General features: G+C 40.7%; 5 protein-coding genes and 2 non-coding genes across 13 annotated transcripts in view; 4 read left to right on the forward strand and 3 right to left on the reverse strand.

The window, feature by feature from the left end:
* Positions 1-164: 164 nt before the first annotated feature.
* Positions 165-1,840, forward strand: LOC119563198 (uridine phosphorylase 1-like). Of its 2 annotated transcripts, XM_037876487.1 has the most exons (7): positions 165-286; positions 342-511; positions 568-691; positions 746-1,087; positions 1,146-1,287; positions 1,345-1,538; positions 1,594-1,840. In XM_037876487.1, exons 2-7 carry the CDS (start codon positions 501-503, stop codon positions 1,687-1,689), a joined length of 909 nt encoding a protein of 302 aa, XP_037732415.1. In that variant the 5' UTR covers positions 165-286; positions 342-500; the 3' UTR covers positions 1,690-1,840. The 2 variants fall into 2 exon arrangements, 1 of the variants encoding a protein (XP_037732415.1); XR_005222116.1 differs by lacking the exon at positions 1,594-1,840 and having other exon boundaries at positions 746-1,091; positions 1,345-1,485.
* Positions 1,841-3,244: 1,404 nt separating this feature from the next.
* LOC119563199 (uridine phosphorylase 1-like) lies at positions 3,245-4,961 on the forward strand. 3 transcript variants are annotated; one of them, XM_037876489.1, is made up of 7 exons: positions 3,245-3,314; positions 3,710-3,746; positions 3,800-3,923; positions 3,978-4,319; positions 4,378-4,519; positions 4,577-4,770; positions 4,821-4,961. In XM_037876489.1, the coding sequence occupies exons 2-7, from the start codon at positions 3,736-3,738 to the stop codon at positions 4,908-4,910; spliced, it is 903 nt and encodes a 300-aa protein (XP_037732417.1). In that variant the 5' UTR covers positions 3,245-3,314; positions 3,710-3,735; the 3' UTR covers positions 4,911-4,961. The 3 variants fall into 3 exon arrangements, 2 of the variants coding, with proteins under 2 accessions (XP_037732417.1, XP_037732416.1); XM_037876488.1 differs by having other exon boundaries at positions 3,265-3,314; positions 3,627-3,746; XR_005222117.1 differs by lacking the exons at positions 3,245-3,314; positions 4,821-4,961 and having other exon boundaries at positions 3,332-3,746; positions 3,978-4,323; positions 4,577-4,717.
* LOC119563197 (sperm-associated antigen 1) lies at positions 4,908-6,682 on the reverse strand. 2 transcript variants are annotated; one of them, XM_037876486.1, is made up of 5 exons: positions 6,373-6,682; positions 5,863-6,304; positions 5,681-5,808; positions 5,488-5,615; positions 4,908-5,426 (listed from the first exon to the last, which is right to left on the reverse strand). In XM_037876486.1, exons 1-5 carry the CDS (start codon positions 6,605-6,607, stop codon positions 5,010-5,012), a joined length of 1,350 nt encoding a protein of 449 aa, XP_037732414.1. In that variant the 5' UTR covers positions 6,608-6,682; the 3' UTR covers positions 4,908-5,009. The 2 variants fall into 2 exon arrangements, with proteins under 2 accessions (XP_037732414.1, XP_037732412.1); XM_037876484.1 differs by having other exon boundaries at positions 5,863-6,278; positions 6,335-6,681.
* A 573-nt stretch (positions 6,683-7,255) lies between these two features.
* On the forward strand, positions 7,256-7,327 carry Trnaq-uug. The gene has a single exon. It is a non-coding gene; the product is annotated as a tRNA-Gln (tRNA).
* A 176-nt stretch (positions 7,328-7,503) lies between these two features.
* On the forward strand, positions 7,504-7,575 carry Trnaq-uug. The gene has a single exon. It is a non-coding gene; the product is annotated as a tRNA-Gln (tRNA).
* Positions 7,576-7,684: 109 nt separating this feature from the next.
* On the reverse strand, positions 7,685-9,442 carry LOC119554283. 2 transcript variants are annotated; one of them, XM_037865142.1, is made up of 6 exons: positions 9,411-9,442; positions 9,035-9,236; positions 8,844-8,980; positions 8,723-8,779; positions 8,345-8,660; positions 7,685-8,290 (listed from the first exon to the last, which is right to left on the reverse strand). In XM_037865142.1, coding segments are annotated over exons 1-6 (1,296 nt in total). In that variant the 5' UTR covers positions 9,412-9,442; the 3' UTR covers positions 7,685-7,707. The 2 variants fall into 2 exon arrangements, with proteins under 2 accessions (XP_037721070.1, XP_037721078.1); XM_037865150.1 differs by having other exon boundaries at positions 9,035-9,349; positions 9,411-9,440.
* A 358-nt stretch (positions 9,443-9,800) lies between these two features.
* Positions 9,801-14,571, reverse strand: part of LOC119545726 (aminopeptidase N) — a 31,643-nt gene continuing 26,872 nt past the window's right edge. For both annotated transcript variants that reach the window (XM_037851544.1, XM_037851543.1), the window contains 7 exons: positions 13,253-13,618; positions 11,764-13,194; positions 11,577-11,700; positions 11,325-11,515; positions 11,093-11,260; positions 10,886-11,029; positions 9,801-10,829 (listed from right to left, as the gene is read on the reverse strand). In XM_037851544.1, coding sequence (XP_037707472.1) covers positions 10,574-10,829; positions 10,886-11,029; positions 11,093-11,260; positions 11,325-11,515; positions 11,577-11,700; positions 11,764-13,194; positions 13,253-13,618 — 2,680 coding nt within the window. In that variant the 3' untranslated portion in view covers positions 9,801-10,573. The remainder of the gene's footprint in view (positions 10,830-10,885; positions 11,030-11,092; positions 11,261-11,324; positions 11,516-11,576; positions 11,701-11,763; positions 13,195-13,252; positions 13,619-14,571) is intronic.

Here is a 14,571-nt window from a genome sequence, read left to right on the forward strand (position 1 = left end):
TTTGAACAGCTTGTGAAATACTCTCCGTATACTGTAACGACGTCATAATATTTCTGGATCTGTGAACCGTCTGTCTGTATCAGATCGCTGGAACGTTTGGGATCGATCCGGAATGATCATCCCTGCCCAGTTCCATTTTCAACACGATCGTCACAATAGTGTGCCAGCACTCAAAGCGAACGGACACACCTCCTTAGTCGTACGTTGGCACTACACACGAAAAAAAGATATTTCTTATGTTCTGTTCAAATATGAAGACTACAAATATTTCTTATTTTTAAACATAGTAAGATTTATATCATATATTCGAGAAAACTTAAAATAAGATTTTATTTGAATAGATATATATAGATTGCCAATTTTCTGGCAACATACAGACGCGGTGTCGGCAACAAACAAAATCATTAGATAGCTTGAAGTCCAGCCAGAGTATATACAAATTTTGTTGTCTTCAAATTTTGAACGTTTTTTAAAAGAAATTACCAAGGAAAGTTTTCAAAATGTCGAATAGGTGAGTATAAGCGGATCACAACATTTATAAAATATTGCATTTATATGTAATAACAGCATGGTTAGATTGGCCAATCCCCATTTGGATACCATGGCATCGGATTTTTTGTACCACTTGGATATTAATGTGGCGAATACCCAAGATACTAGTGATATTCAGCAGAGATTCGGCGATGTCAGGGTGAGAAAATGATAAGTAAGTCAGTTGTATTCGTCTGATTGGGGACTTTTTCAGGTGGTCTGCACGGGTGGAACTGCATCTCGAATGCGGCAGTTGGCTCTTTACATGCGAAAGGTATTGGGAGTGTCAGACCCGAGTGATCCGGTGGATTTGTGCGAGCGTGGGAGTCGCTATGCCATGTACAAGGTGGGTCCGGTACTATGCGTAAGTCACGGGGTTGGATCCTCCACCTTTAGCGTTGTGCTTCACGAGCTGCTCAAGCTGGTCAAGTACGCCTGCTGCCAGGATCCCATCTTTCTGCGCATCGGCACCTGCGGAGGACTGGGAGTGCCACCTGGCACAGTGGTGGTCACCAAGGATGCATTTAATGGTCTGCTGCGCAACGAACATGAGATCGTAGGTAACAAATTAACAAATTTTGAGGACTACATATAAATCACTTCTGTTTTATCAGGCTATTCTTGGAAAACGTGTGGTACGACCAGCTCAGTTTTCTGAAGACGTGATCAAAAATATAATGGAATATGGTGCCGATCCTCATGACGGTTTTCAGACCATAAGTGCCAACACAATGGGAACAGACTGCTTTTACGAGGGTAAGTGATGCTGTGTTCTCAAGCCAGTGATGCCCAATGAGAAGGTTTTTGACCCAGGTCAGGGCCGCACGGACGGAGCTATATGCGAATACACTGAGAAGGACAAGATGGACTTCCTGCAGAAGTGTCATGATCTTGGAATCCGAAACATCGAGATGGAGGCTAGCATGTTTGCCTCAGTAACCAAAAAAGTGGGAGTCAAGGCCGGGGATGTTTGTGTGACCGTGGTGAATCGCCTTGAAGGAGATCAGGTAATGGAAATTCCAAAAATATATTTACCATCCTATATATACCATTTCTCTACAGGTTACCGTCACCATGGATCAGAAGCACGAATTCGAACAAAGACCCTTCCTGGTGGTTGGCCGTTATATTAAGAAAATACTCTCCCAGAATCTTTAAAAATAAATAGTCGCTTGATTTAAAAAAAGATCGGGTAAAATGTTAGGATAGGTAGTGAAATGCTAGATGTTCATTGGAGACCGCTCAGCAACTTTTAATAAGGAAAATCGGTTTTAAATAAAAGAATGATTTTTGTTTTGATTGTGGTTTATTGAGTGTATCTTTATTCTCTACAACAGAAATGGTCAAGCCATAGATTGCGCAGGTAAGCTGTCGGCTAAGCCGGCAGCGGGGCAGTTGTTACTTATAAATAAGCCGCTTATAAGCGGCTCATATACAAGGGTGGTCAAAAGTATTTTCACAAAACAAAAGTTAAATATACTCATAATTTGAACTTACATCTTGTTAACTTTGGCATCAATGGAAAGGTAATTAAAATGCCGTTTAAATGATACAATACATTTCTTAACCCATTCAGTACTTATTGAAAAGAACGAACAAAAATAATAGTAACTGCAAAAAGAATTTTTCAAAAATCATTTTGCTTATATTTTTTATGATTTTTTGAAAAAGTTTAAAAACGTGAATTTGAGCCATATTTTTCTCTTTTTTATACAAATTTTTTTCGACATTGTCACCTTAAAAAAATCATAAAAAATAAGGAATGGAAAATGAAATAAACTAGATTTATCTAAATAATATTAATATTTTCAGTGTAATTTATACTCCTTATATAACGGGAACTTTCAGAATAAAAAGTTAGGAATTGTTAGATTTTTAATCCAAAATATGACCATTGTGAGAACTTTTTCAGCACGAACGTTCTTAAATGGTAAGCATAAAATCGTTCTTAAATCAAGGCTGTTTGTACTTCATTTTGGCACGGTTTTTTTCTAAGTGTAGGACTTCGCTCAATGATAAAACGGCTGTGTTTCTCTTTCTTACAGCGCAGTACACTGCTTATCCACCTTTATAACGAAAAATGGTTATACATTTGTTTCAATAAATAAAGTGCACAAACGAAAAAAACTGTAAAGTCTTTCTGACTTCCACTTTTTTTAAATGATATGACTATCTAAGGTCATCAGGTTTTGGAAAGGTCAGTAGTACATTGTGCTCGAATTGAAAAAATTCGTTCTTAAAAACCGTATAAGTAGAAATGTTCTTACTTTGATCTGAATGACCTTGATTGAAGAACAAAATGATAGGAACTAACAAAGTGAAATGAGTTGATTTCGTTCCATTTTCAAGTTGATTTTTGACTTAATTTAAAAACATATTTGTATCAAATGGTATAAAAATAAGTTTTTTGTTCTGTTTTCCAGAACGTTTTGGTATCAATATAATAACATTTTGTGATTTATTTTATTTAAATTTGCGATCAAAAGTAGAACATTTTAAACTTATTTTAAAAGAAAAAATTATTTAAATTGAATACCCTTCCTATTAAAACGCAAAAATAAGTTTATTTAGTTTATAACAGTTTCATATTTTTATTAAACTGGTGAAAGCTTTTTTTGATTTCTTCAGTACTCTTGAGTGATTACTTGATTACACTGTACATTATATACCAGATAGCTGCAACGACGTCGACCCAGTTGCATTGACGATCGCAAAAATATTGTACAGCTAAGTTTTTGCCCTGCACTCGGAGTGAAAAGATCGCGCGCCTTTTCAGTAAAGAGGTACAACATAACAAAGAAAAATATAAAAGTGTATTTTGTACTATAGATGGCTGCATATACACGACACACCCCAGTGGCGGATCCAGAACTTGGTTCTGAGACATATAAGTAAAATTTGTTAAGGAGAAATCAAAAATGTTTGAATAAAATACATATTACGTACATAGTCGAGTGGGGGGATCTTCCCCCCATTCATTCAGATAACTAAAAAGCACATATTTGCAATATATGGGTATATTCTTATTCATTTTTTTCTACAGACTAAAAATAAGATTTTACAAAGATGTGGTTAAACCTAACAAATCTTTCTAGGCCAATCATAGGAATGCTTAGAATTAAATCTCGCAAAAAATTTTGTTTAAGTTAATACTATCAGACTTCAATTCTTGCTTTAAATAAAGTACCAAGGAATCAGCTCAAAATGTCGAAAATGTAAGTACAAGCCGCTGTAAAGTTAAAAAACTATTTTAATAAAATATATTCAGTATTCCAAAATTGGCCAATCCCAATTTGGATACGATGCCATCGGACTTTTTGTACCACTTGGATATTAATGTGGCAAATACCCAGGATACTAGTGATATTCAGCAGAGATTTGGCGACGTGAGGGTGAGAAAATGATAATTAAATCAATTGTATTCGTCTGATTGGGGACTTTTTCAGGTGGTCTGCACGGGTGGAACTGCATCTCGAATGCGGGAGCTGGCTTTATACATGCGAAAGGTATTGGGAGTGTCAGACCCGAGTGATCCGGTGGATTTGTGCGAGCGTGGGAGACGCTATGCCATGTACAAGGTGGGTCCGGTACTATGCGTAAGTCACGGGGTTGGATCCTCCACCTTTAGCGTTGTGCTTCACGAGCTGCTCAAGCTGGTCAAGTACGCCTGCTGCCAGGATCCCATCTTTCTGCGCATCGGCACCTGCGGAGGACTGGGAGTGCCACCTGGCACAGTGGTGGTCACCAAGGATGCATTTAATGGTCTGCTGCGCAACGAACATGAGATCGTTGGTAATAAACTAACAAATTTTGAAGACTACATATAAATCCCTTCTGTTTTATCAGGCTATTCTTGGAAAACGTGTGGTACGACCAGCTCAGTTTTCTGAAGACGTGATCAAAAAGATAATGGAATATGGTGCCGATCCTCATGACGGTTTTCAGACCATAAGTGCCAACACAATGGGGACAGATTGCTTTTACGAGGGTAAGTGATACTGTGTTCTCAAACCAGAGATGCCCAATGAGAAGGCTTTTGACCCAGGTCAGGGCCGCACCGACGGAGCTATATGCGAGTACACTGAGAAGGACAAGATGGACTTCCTGCAGAAGTGCCATGATCTGGGAATTCGAAACATCGAGATGGAGGCTAGCATGTTTGCCTCAGTAACCAAAAAAGTGGGAGTCAAGGCCGGGGATGTTTGTGTGACCCTGGTGAATCGCCTTGAAGGGGATCAGGTAAGGGAAAATGTAAATATTGTGGCAGGCTAAAACCCTTTTCTCCCCAGGTCACTATCACAATGGACCAGAAGCACGAATTCGAGCAGCGGCCCTTCCTGGTGGTTGGCCGCTATGTTAAGAAATTACTGCAGCAGTGACTCTGCCATCATTTATTTGTACTTATACACACATTTACAGTCATAATAAAGCCCTGGCTGCATTTACCTTGTGCTATTCCAGCTAACCAGGGATGACCTTTAAATCTCCTGGATTAGCAGCTTATTGTTAGTGTTGATGTTGTCCTGGGGCAAACGCAAAATTGACTCTTGTGGGGTTGGCGGAAGTGGGGGCTTCTCGGGAGCTCCGCCCTTGGGAGCCTGGAACTTATTGCCCAAGGCCTCGGCGGCTGAAACTAGTTTGCTTTTAACCATGCGATTTGGTTTAATTAACTCGGCTAGATCGTAATCCTTAGGGGCTGGAGCACTTGCAGTTTTAGCCAGCTGTTTCTTGGACTCGGAAGTCTTCAGTTTGGGCGGATCTAGCTCCTCAATCATCAAACGTGTGGCACTGGCAGGAGCCACCTCGCCCAGCAGAGAAGTTAGCTTCTCCACGGACTTCTTGGCAGTCACATTATCTGGCTCCAGTTCTAGTATTTTTTTGTACACTGACAGGGACTAAGAGAGGGTAACTCTTTTAGTTTATATTTAAAAGGGAAATGTTAGGTACAAGTATCACCTCAAGTTGTTTTCCATTGGCATCAAGAGCATCTGCCAGGCGAAGATGGGCCTTGACATTTTTTGGGTCCAGCTGCAAACAAGCCTGACAATCAGATATGGCTGAAAAGTACTTCTTTAATTTGATATCTGTCAGGAAGGAGATAATAATTGATTTATTATTTCGGGTTTTAATAATATGATTAACCACTTACGTGATACAGCGCGATTGTTATAAGCATGTACTGCGTTTTCAGGATCATAAAGAATTGCACAGTTGTATTCTTCAATGGCATTATCAAATTCCTTGGCTTTGAAGCACTCATTTCCTTTTAGACGGTGTCTTTAGGAAAAAAGTATATTTAAGCGATATGATAAGAAACACTTTAATAACTACCTCTCTGCGAATTGTTCCCTCTCCAGTTGGCTTAGGTTCTTCAACTGTGTTTGAAGACGTTCATACAGGGAGGCCTTTTCGTTTTTCAACTCATCCTCGGTATCCAATTTCCGGTGACTAGAAACCATCTGCTCGGCCAGCTCCTTGCTGCGTTCCTCATCCAGATCCATGCGCAGGATTTCCTCATCGGGATCGTACTTATCCCATTTACGGTAATCCGTTGATTTAATCCTATTATCTTTGATCGTAGCCTTGGTCGACGAGGGTGCCTTTGCCGCAGGCTTTGAGGTCTCAGTTTTCTGTTTTTCCAAATCGATTTTGGAAAGTTTGCGTACCGAGGGAAGATCCAACTTCTGTTTAGATTTCTTCAGCTCGTTTAAAGCACTGTCCTTCGATTTAACAGCCTCAGTCCAATCCTTAAATTGTCTCATAAAGTCAATGCCTATTTCAAAGAGAGATTAAAAAAACCTACCAGGATGGGTTTGAGTTCATTTTTGTCCAAGACATTACTGTGCTTAATCTGTTCCTCGTAGCGAAATAATCTACTATCTGGTTTCAGTTCTTTAAGCTTCTCCTCCGAACATCGCAACAAATCAGGGTAAAATCCTTCTTGGCCCGACCGCAGGATTTGCACAATCTTCTCCATTTCCCGACCATTTGTACACTTTTCCACGTAGGCAAAGTCCAAATGGTGCAAGGGTATATTATATTTCTCCAATAAAGATTTCTTATTGTCGTTTTCCATTATTTCGGCTTTGCTCTATGAAATAAATATATAACAACTGCTTGAGGTTTTCTAATTTTTCTTGTGTATATCGATCAAGCAAAAAAATGCCGGCCTGCTAGGCAACAAAAGTATGAATTTTTTACAGGTCGTTGATATGAGAGGGAATTTATGAAAGAAAAACCTTGGTATGGCCCTCAAAATTATGATAAGATTAAAAAAGTCGTTTTGGTCTTTATATAGTTGATTATGACTCAAAAAAAATATGTGCATTTGTGCAACGATATGGCAAACGAAATCACATTTCGAAACTGCGTTGTTTCTAAACTGGTCTTTTCTTTGTTACTTATTCTTATTTCTTATTGACTTGGCATCAACACCGACAAAAACCCTACCTAAAATAACAAAAACGTTTCCTTTTTCTGTATCGTATTTCCTTATTTCACTCCTAGTTTTATAATACATAATCCACACGGTGGCGCTAGCCCGCCAAATAAATCTTGCCCCGAATTATTTGGAATGGAATGAAATTTAATTACAAAAGAAAAGAAATAATACACAACCCAATAGTTTCCCTTTCTACCACCCACCCCTCAAAAAACCACCCTAGAACAACAAAAAGTGTACCCGCAGCAGAAAAGTGTGTTTTAGCAGCAGGCATCGTATCAAGGTTCTATGGTGTAATGGTTAGCACTCTGGACTTTGAATCCAGCGATCCGAGTTCAAATCTCGGTAGAACCTGCATCTCAAATTCTTTTTTGTTTTTTTTTTATATGTTTTATAATAAGAAACCATTTTTATAATAACTTATTTCATAAAAACATAATCTTTTCAAATTATCTCAGCCAAAATCATGGTTTTCGTCCATTTTGTTGTGCTAGAGGTTGATATTTTGTTTTGCGTCAGCCTGACAACGCGGTTCTATGGTGTAATGGTTAGCACTCTGGACTTTGAATCCAGCGATCCGAGTTCAAATCTCGGTAGAACCTACAATTTTTTTTTTTTTAATTTTTTACCTAATTTAAAAATATGTTTAAGCAAATAAAACTAACAACTTAATGGCGATTCAAAATAAATAATACACTTTTTATGGAAAATAACATTTGTTTATTTGGTCAGTTCTAGTTTTTTTTAAGTCCATTTTGTTTAATTTGAAGGCCACAAATAATATTGTATATTTGGCGCTTAGCTTCAATTAGCAAATCATCATTCAAGACGGCCAACTCTTTTGTTACAAACTTACTGAAGTCTTCAGCCGCTTTTAGTTTTTCCAAAGGGGGCGATGCCAATGGCTTGATCGCTTCCTCTTGGTCCAATATCTCAATAGACACTTGGCAGTGCCTCGGATCAGATTCAACCATGGAAAATTCTATGCTGGATTCGGGAGAGCTGGGCCGAGTACTACCGTCGAATTGATTGACAACAGAGTCGTTCGAGTTCGAGGGATTGGTAGATATTACCGGTTCTGGCTCAATACTAACGTCTACTTGTTTGACGACAGGGTCGGTAGAGTTCGGGGGATTGCTACAGGTCTCGGGTTCTGTTTCTTTTGGTTCCATTTCCTTAAACCACTCTGAGTCTTCTTCGGAACTACTGCTTTCAGAAGAATTTTGAAGCTTTTTAAAATCTATAGGACTCAGGATCCGAGATATTTTGGAATAATGAATCCACTCGGATTTGTCTCCCACAGTATGTTGATGAGTTCTGCAATGGTTCCCGATAAATTATAGAAATTCAATTGGATTTGATGGCTATTACCTGAAGGAGCGCGTAAGTGATTCCACTTTGGACTTTATATCGTTTGGTGATATATCAATACCAAGCTCCTGAAGCTCACGATGCATATCCTTGTAAACATCCATTTTTGTCCTATCGCTTTGTAAATCAGCTGCAAACTTTGCCCAGACATCAACGAATCGGCTTTCGTCCTCCGACCGCCAAACTCTTCGAGACTTGACTCGGACGTTGCTGGTGTTACTGAATCTTCGCCTTACCCTCTTGGGCTTAGGGTTTTCCTCGTCGCTAAAAAGGTGCACCGAACTTTCGTCCAGAAAAACACTGTTAAATTTTCCTTCTATAAGAAAGTGAATATCATTATGAGAACTTAATATTGAAAAGATTTAAAAGTTTTCGAACCATATTCGCTCTGGGTTTGTGAGCCTTCGTCCATATAAACAGAGGAACGAGTGGTGCCTTAAAAAATAGTACAAGATCTTGGTTAGTTGGAGTGATATAAAGGGATTGCGAAACTTCTTACGAGAGGTTTTTGGTGGCTGCGTATAGTCCTTCCATTCCGTATCCTTGGTCTCTTTGTTAGTACCGGCTACTATGAGTGCCATCGTGTCAAAGTGTTTCCAGATAGTAGATTGGTCTTCGTTGTCCGAGTACAACAAGCTGAAATCTTGGAATTAATCAAGCCGATTCTCAATTTGACATAACTATACTGACGAGTAATATTTTCGCTTTAATGTCTCCATTTTCGACTTGATTCCTTGAGCGTTGATTTCTAAGCCAACTTCCCGATAGTACAGTTCCAGCTCCGAGTAGATGTAAGTCAGTTTCCTGCCGGTTGCAAAAAGATGCAAGTTGTGCAACCAGATATCGATGAATCTGTCCTCCTCGGATGGCGTCCACTTCCGCCTGGAGAGCACTAGATGGAAATATGTAGTTTAAGTACAGTTCAGATAGTAAAACATCCGTAAAACACATGTTGTCCCAAGATCAAAAATGGTCTTATATCTATCCAGACTCTTGGTTATTGGTCTGATGTAAGTATTACTGTTAATTAAATGTAGTTTTATAAATTTAATAAGTGTTTACTTACTTTTAATGGAAAATTGTAGGTTTGTTTACGATTTAAAATTATTTTTTTGATAGTAAGACCGTGCTTTGATAGGCAAAAAACCCATGAAAACATTGCATAGGGTTGCCATCAAGTTTAAAAATTATCTAAATGCCCCCAAATATGTATTTTTAGTGGTCTTAAGAATTTGTTGTAACTGAAATAATAAAACGAACAAATTAGCTTTTAAAAAAGTTCAACGAGGAATATATAGCACATTTTTTAAGGTCCCAGTTCAGTATGACCGCAGTAGGCAATCCTGAAAATACAATATGGCTGTCAAACTAGGGACACATCAACTGTGGCATTCAAATTCTTCTACCGCCAAATTCAAAACTCTGCTGGAAAACAATACCCAAATAAAAAAGATAGTTTTGAATAAAATTACGTAAATACATTTTTATTTAAATGTTAAGTGTAAGCTTTAAAACTTATTTACATGGTTGTGCAGCAGCGATACAAGAAATTCCGTGTGGGGCTTTACAAAATACATAATAGGTACTCGTTTATTAATAAATATATTTGTGTGTATGTGTGTGTACCACCTTGCTCAAGCAAACATTTTAAACCATGCATTAAGGACACTCAGTTTCAATATTCTAAGCCCGAAGCTTAACCTCCTTCCGTTTACTTCCCATGGCCATTAAACATCTTGATTGGATCGACTACAAAATAGATTTTTGGTTCTCTTAGTGCTAGATTGATACACTTAGGATCTAAGGTGCGAACATAAAGTACCTGACAATCATACGTATGGGTAATACAGATTTTACACAAGCAGCATTAGATATTTTGTGGCAGATATATTGTATTGGGTTTTAAAACTGATGCCTAAAGTGATGAATGAGAGTTATTCGATCTATGTATTTTCCGGTCTCTTTCTATTTTTTAATAGGAACGTTGCAGAGCAAGCCAAGAAGCAGAAGAAGCGCGACTTACAAATAAATAAATATACAATTGCAAAAAGTAATCGGTTACCTAAATTATGCTGGCTAACTTACACGTTTATATCACTTTTCGCAAATAATTCGTTTCATTAAAAATAATTTGAGGCCCTTGCACGAATACAAATAAGGGTAACTAAATCGCGTTTTTTGGTTGAAATCAATTTGAATTCTCTGTCCCCCATTCCCAATGTGGATCATCTAGAAGATGTTGATCTGGAACTCGCTGACGATGCCCTCGAGGAAGTTCTTGAGGCTGTGGTAAGAGTGGCTGCGCCAGTAGATATTATTGTTGACCTGCTCCAGGGCCAAATCGATGGCCGATTCCACGGCCTTCAGTCCCAATTTGCGGCAGGTGGCGGCCAAGTCCAGGAGTTGGTGCTTGTGGTAGTCCTTGTTCATGTAGATGGTCAGCGACTTGATCATCTCGGACAGAGTGGAGAAGCCATCGCCATAGCTGTTGGGTAACATCCCTTAGTTCATGTATTCATAATATCATTATTTAAAACTTACTATTCGGCAATCTCCTTAATGTTGCTCTGCAGGAAGTCAAAGGCTATCTCATGACCAATGGCATTGGAGGCCACTGCCCGGAAGGCCAAGGCTCCATCTTGTTTCAGTATGCCTGATGTGGGATTGATGGTCATGTTGAGGTACCTATGAGATGGTTTGGCATACATTAATCCTCTATCTTTGGAATTTGGTTAGTTAAGAACTCACTTGGACAGCAGCCAGGGTTTGGTGGTGCAGCCCAGCGAGGTCAGTATCTCCTCCTTTTCCGAAGCACTCGTGGTGGACTTGTACTGCTTGTAGGCGAAGTACCATTCCGGTGAAGAGCCCTCCGTCAGAGATGTGCAGTAAATGACAGACTTGAGATTTGGCTTTATGCTAGGGGTTAAAAAATAAAATTTAACAGGAGTTTGTTTATATTTCTTTGGTATACAAAACTTACGGATTCTTTTTGGCATCGCGCATCCACTCGCGGAACTTCATCTGGGCCACTTGGGTGCAGCGATCGTAGTTAAATTTGCAGGCAAAGTAGGCCACCAAAGCGCGGTGTTTCAGTTGCAAATGGGACTCATTGTCCGGCTCATTCAGACCATAATGATCGAAGGCGGGACGTACAATGAACTTCATGAAGGCCTGTTAAAAAGAAAAATAAAATAGGTAACTCTAAGAGGTACAAGTCTTTATAATATCCTACCCTGAAGGTCTCGTAGGCAGGCTCCCTCTTGAGGTTGTAAATGAGATAGTTGAGACCAGGTTTGGCGGCACTCCAAAGCAACTCATCATCCACAGAAGTGAACAGCTCCATAAGGAAGGTTAATCTGTAAGCATCCATGGTGATTAAGACGTTTTTCATATAATATGTTAACATTTTATGAACTCACGGTATATCATAGGTGAGGTACTCCGCCTGCGACAGATGCAGTGCATCATCCAGCAACTGGGCTCTTGTGATCCTGGGCAGAGTGCTAAAGTTCTTCTTGAGCGCCAGCCAGGAGGTCATATCGTAGTTGACTCGATAGTAGCCCTGACGGTTGAGATTCAGATAGATCACGTTATCGCTGTTGCTGTTGTGCTTGAAGACATTGCCCACGATGAGCTCTCCCTCATCTTGGCTCCTCATCCAATGGGATGGTATATTGTCACCCTTGCGCAGCTCATCGGTTTCGAAGGTGATGGGTATGAACCAGCTGCTCTGGTCCGCTGGATTCTTTGAGGGCAGCAGGTAGCGCTGCTGGGTCAGGATGAGATCAGCACCACGTCGCTCCACATTGACCACCGGATAACCTGGCTGGGTGATCCACGAGTCCATGATCTGCTTTACAGTCAAATCCTTGGGCAAAGTGCCCTGCTCTTGACCATGGTGGGTGAGTATGGCCCACAGCTCATCGCGGTCCATATTCCCGTAGGCGAACTTCTTGAGCAGATCCCGAGTGGCCGCGCGGAAGGCCACGTCGCCCACAATCGAATTGAGCATGCGCAGCAGGATGGTGCCCTTGGAGTAGCTAATTGGATCGAAGATGCGCCTCACATCGTTGGTGGAGCGCACATCGAAGGATATGGCATGCGAGGTGTTATCGGCATCGTGCTCCATCGACTCCTTGAACTCCAGCGTGGTCAGAGTGTCCATGATCTGAAACTCTGGGTGGGAGTGCTCCAAGGCCTTATAGCTCATATAGCAGGCGAATCCCTCCTTCAGCCAGAGATCATCCCACCACTTTGGGGTCACCAGGTTGCCAAACCACTGATGGGCCAGTTCGTGGGCAATAATCTGGGCCACATATTGCATGTGCTCGGAGGAGGAGGCCAGCTCCTGGTCCTCGGGCACCAGAAGAGCTGAGTCCCGGAAGGTAATCAGTCCCCAGTTCTCCATGGCAGCGAATCCAAAGTCTGGCACCGACACCAGATCGATCTTGGGCAGCTTATTCTTCACGCCGAAGAAATCCTCGTAATAGGGCAGGAACTTTCGTACCATCTTATAGGCATAGTTGGTCATATCTATAAACTGGGGTCTCGTCCAGATCTCCACTCGGGGCGTCATTTCGCTGTCCAGAGCGGCAAATCGGGAATCCACCATATTGGACACAATAAAAGCCACCAAATATGTGGGCATCTTGGGTGTGACCAAAAAGTCATCCCTCACATAACCCCGGCGATAGCGACTAGTGTGGGATTTAGGCATGTTGGACAGGGCCATCTTGTACTGGAGGCTCCGGACAATGCTGACTGAAAAGTTGGCCTTCATATCGGGACGATCGAAGCAGGGAAAGGCGCGACGGGCATCGATGGGCGAGAACTGGGTGCTGATCATCCATCTTAAAAAAAGGGGGGAATTGTAAGTAGGGTTTCTATAACTTAGGGTTATTAACTTACTCTTCTTTAGTGGTGTCCGGATTGATGTAGCTGGTCTTGTAGACGCCCTGCAGAGTGTCCGTCACCTGGCTGATGAAATCCAGACTGAGCTGCAGTTTCAACTGGGTTTCCCCTGAATAAGCCTTATCCAAACTGACCACAAAGGTGGCATTATCCTCTCCATAGTCACTATCAAACTCCAGCTCTTGCTCCTCATTGCCCGTTTTAGTTGGCAGGGCACGGATCACCCGGACATTGGAGATACTGACATTATGCACATCCAGAACAATGGGCTCCCAGCTGGTCACCTTGGACACATCCCTCTCTATCTCGATGGTCAGGCTGCCATTACTGATAGATGTCTCCACACTGGGCTCAATCAGCAGGCTGCAAGAAGAGGGGTACCATTTAGAAGGTATCATATATAGTAGGTGTAGTAAGTATCATAAAAATAGATCGGGAAATGGCAGAGCAAACATCCGTTTGCAGGTGAAATGCGATGCAAATGCAAAAGGCTGCCAAAAATGTCAGGTCGGCCCCATCAAAAGTGCCAATCAATCAATCAATCGCCAAGAGGGCAAATTAGTGGGGACCGCATCCGAACATGTGTTTGGCACCCATTCGGGGGCAATGCAATCCAATCCAATCTGCCTCGAACTTCGGACGTCGCCATTAGTCCGGGATGGCGGCAAATGAAATGCATGCCATCATGACCCGCATCAGCAATCAAATCAAAGCAAACAAGAAGCGGAATAGTTTCTCAGATAAGTATAATGAATTAATAATGCTCTATGGTTAGTCAAGATAATTGTTAATCAATTTGCATCTTTAAAAAACAGCTGGAAGGTTGTACTGCATTTTATGGTCGTGAAAAGAGTCATACAAAAATTAAATATATTTGGGCCCAGAGCTTCGAACACTCTTCTAATAATAATTTTTTAGCACATAAATAAATTCTTTATAGACACATGAGTTAAAGACTTGTGGCATTTAAATTAAGCGATTTGGAACATAATATTTTTATGATGATAGTTTACTATTATCTATAGAAAATAGTCTTTAAAGTTTTTAACGGGCCATTAACTATCAATCAATATAAACTCATTTTATCTAACCATTTGTATCCCTCATAACTATTTAATTTCAGTAATATCTTAAGTAGTTGACTAACCCTTGGGCTTAGAGTATTCCTAATAGATTGAATATCAATTCCCCCGGCTCTTTCTCTCACACGAATGCCAAGAATGCCGCAGACCCGCTGGCAGATGCCGCCAGTTGTGGCCCCATCCCCAATCCTCCATCCTCCAATCTCCAATTCCCGATCCTCCGATCCCCAACCC

Source organism: Drosophila subpulchrella, chromosome 3R (assembly GCF_014743375.2).
Source record: "Drosophila subpulchrella strain 33 F10 #4 breed RU33 chromosome 3R, RU_Dsub_v1.1 Primary Assembly, whole genome shotgun sequence".
Classification (NCBI taxonomy): domain Eukaryota; kingdom Metazoa; phylum Arthropoda; class Insecta; order Diptera; family Drosophilidae; genus Drosophila; species Drosophila subpulchrella.

Bases quoted from the DNA above. Each gene is read 5' to 3' on its own strand.
- LOC119563199 (XM_037876489.1), top strand. The intron at 4,320-4,377 runs GTTGGTAATAAA...CTGTTTTATCAG, and splicing joins TGCGCAACGAACATGAGATC to GCTATTCTTGGAAAACGTGT. The intron at 4,520-4,576 runs GTAAGTGATACT...CTTTTGACCCAG, and splicing joins GACAGATTGCTTTTACGAGG to GTCAGGGCCGCACCGACGGA.
- LOC119554283 (XM_037865142.1), bottom strand. The intron at 8,661-8,722 runs GTTCGAAAACTT...ACTTTCTTATAG, and splicing joins ACAAACCCAGAGCGAATATG to AAGGAAAATTTAACAGTGTT. The intron at 8,291-8,344 runs GTAATAGCCATC...GAACCATTGCAG, and splicing joins TCACTTACGCGCTCCTTCAG to AACTCATCAACATACTGTGG.
- LOC119563197 (XM_037876484.1), bottom strand. From the start codon at position 6,607: ATGGAAAACGACAATAAGAAATCTTTATTGGAGAAATATAATATACCC. The intron at 6,279-6,334 runs GTAGGTTTTTTT...AGACAATTTAAG, and splicing joins ATGAACTCAAACCCATCCTG to GATTGGACTGAGGCTGTTAA. The intron at 5,616-5,680 runs GTAAGTGGTTAA...CCTTCCTGACAG, and splicing joins TAACAATCGCGCTGTATCAC to ATATCAAATTAAAGAAGTAC.
- LOC119563198 (XM_037876487.1), top strand. The intron at 692-745 runs GTGAGAAAATGA...GGACTTTTTCAG, and splicing joins AGAGATTCGGCGATGTCAGG to GTGGTCTGCACGGGTGGAAC. The intron at 1,288-1,344 runs GTAAGTGATGCT...TTTTTGACCCAG, and splicing joins AACAGACTGCTTTTACGAGG to GTCAGGGCCGCACGGACGGA.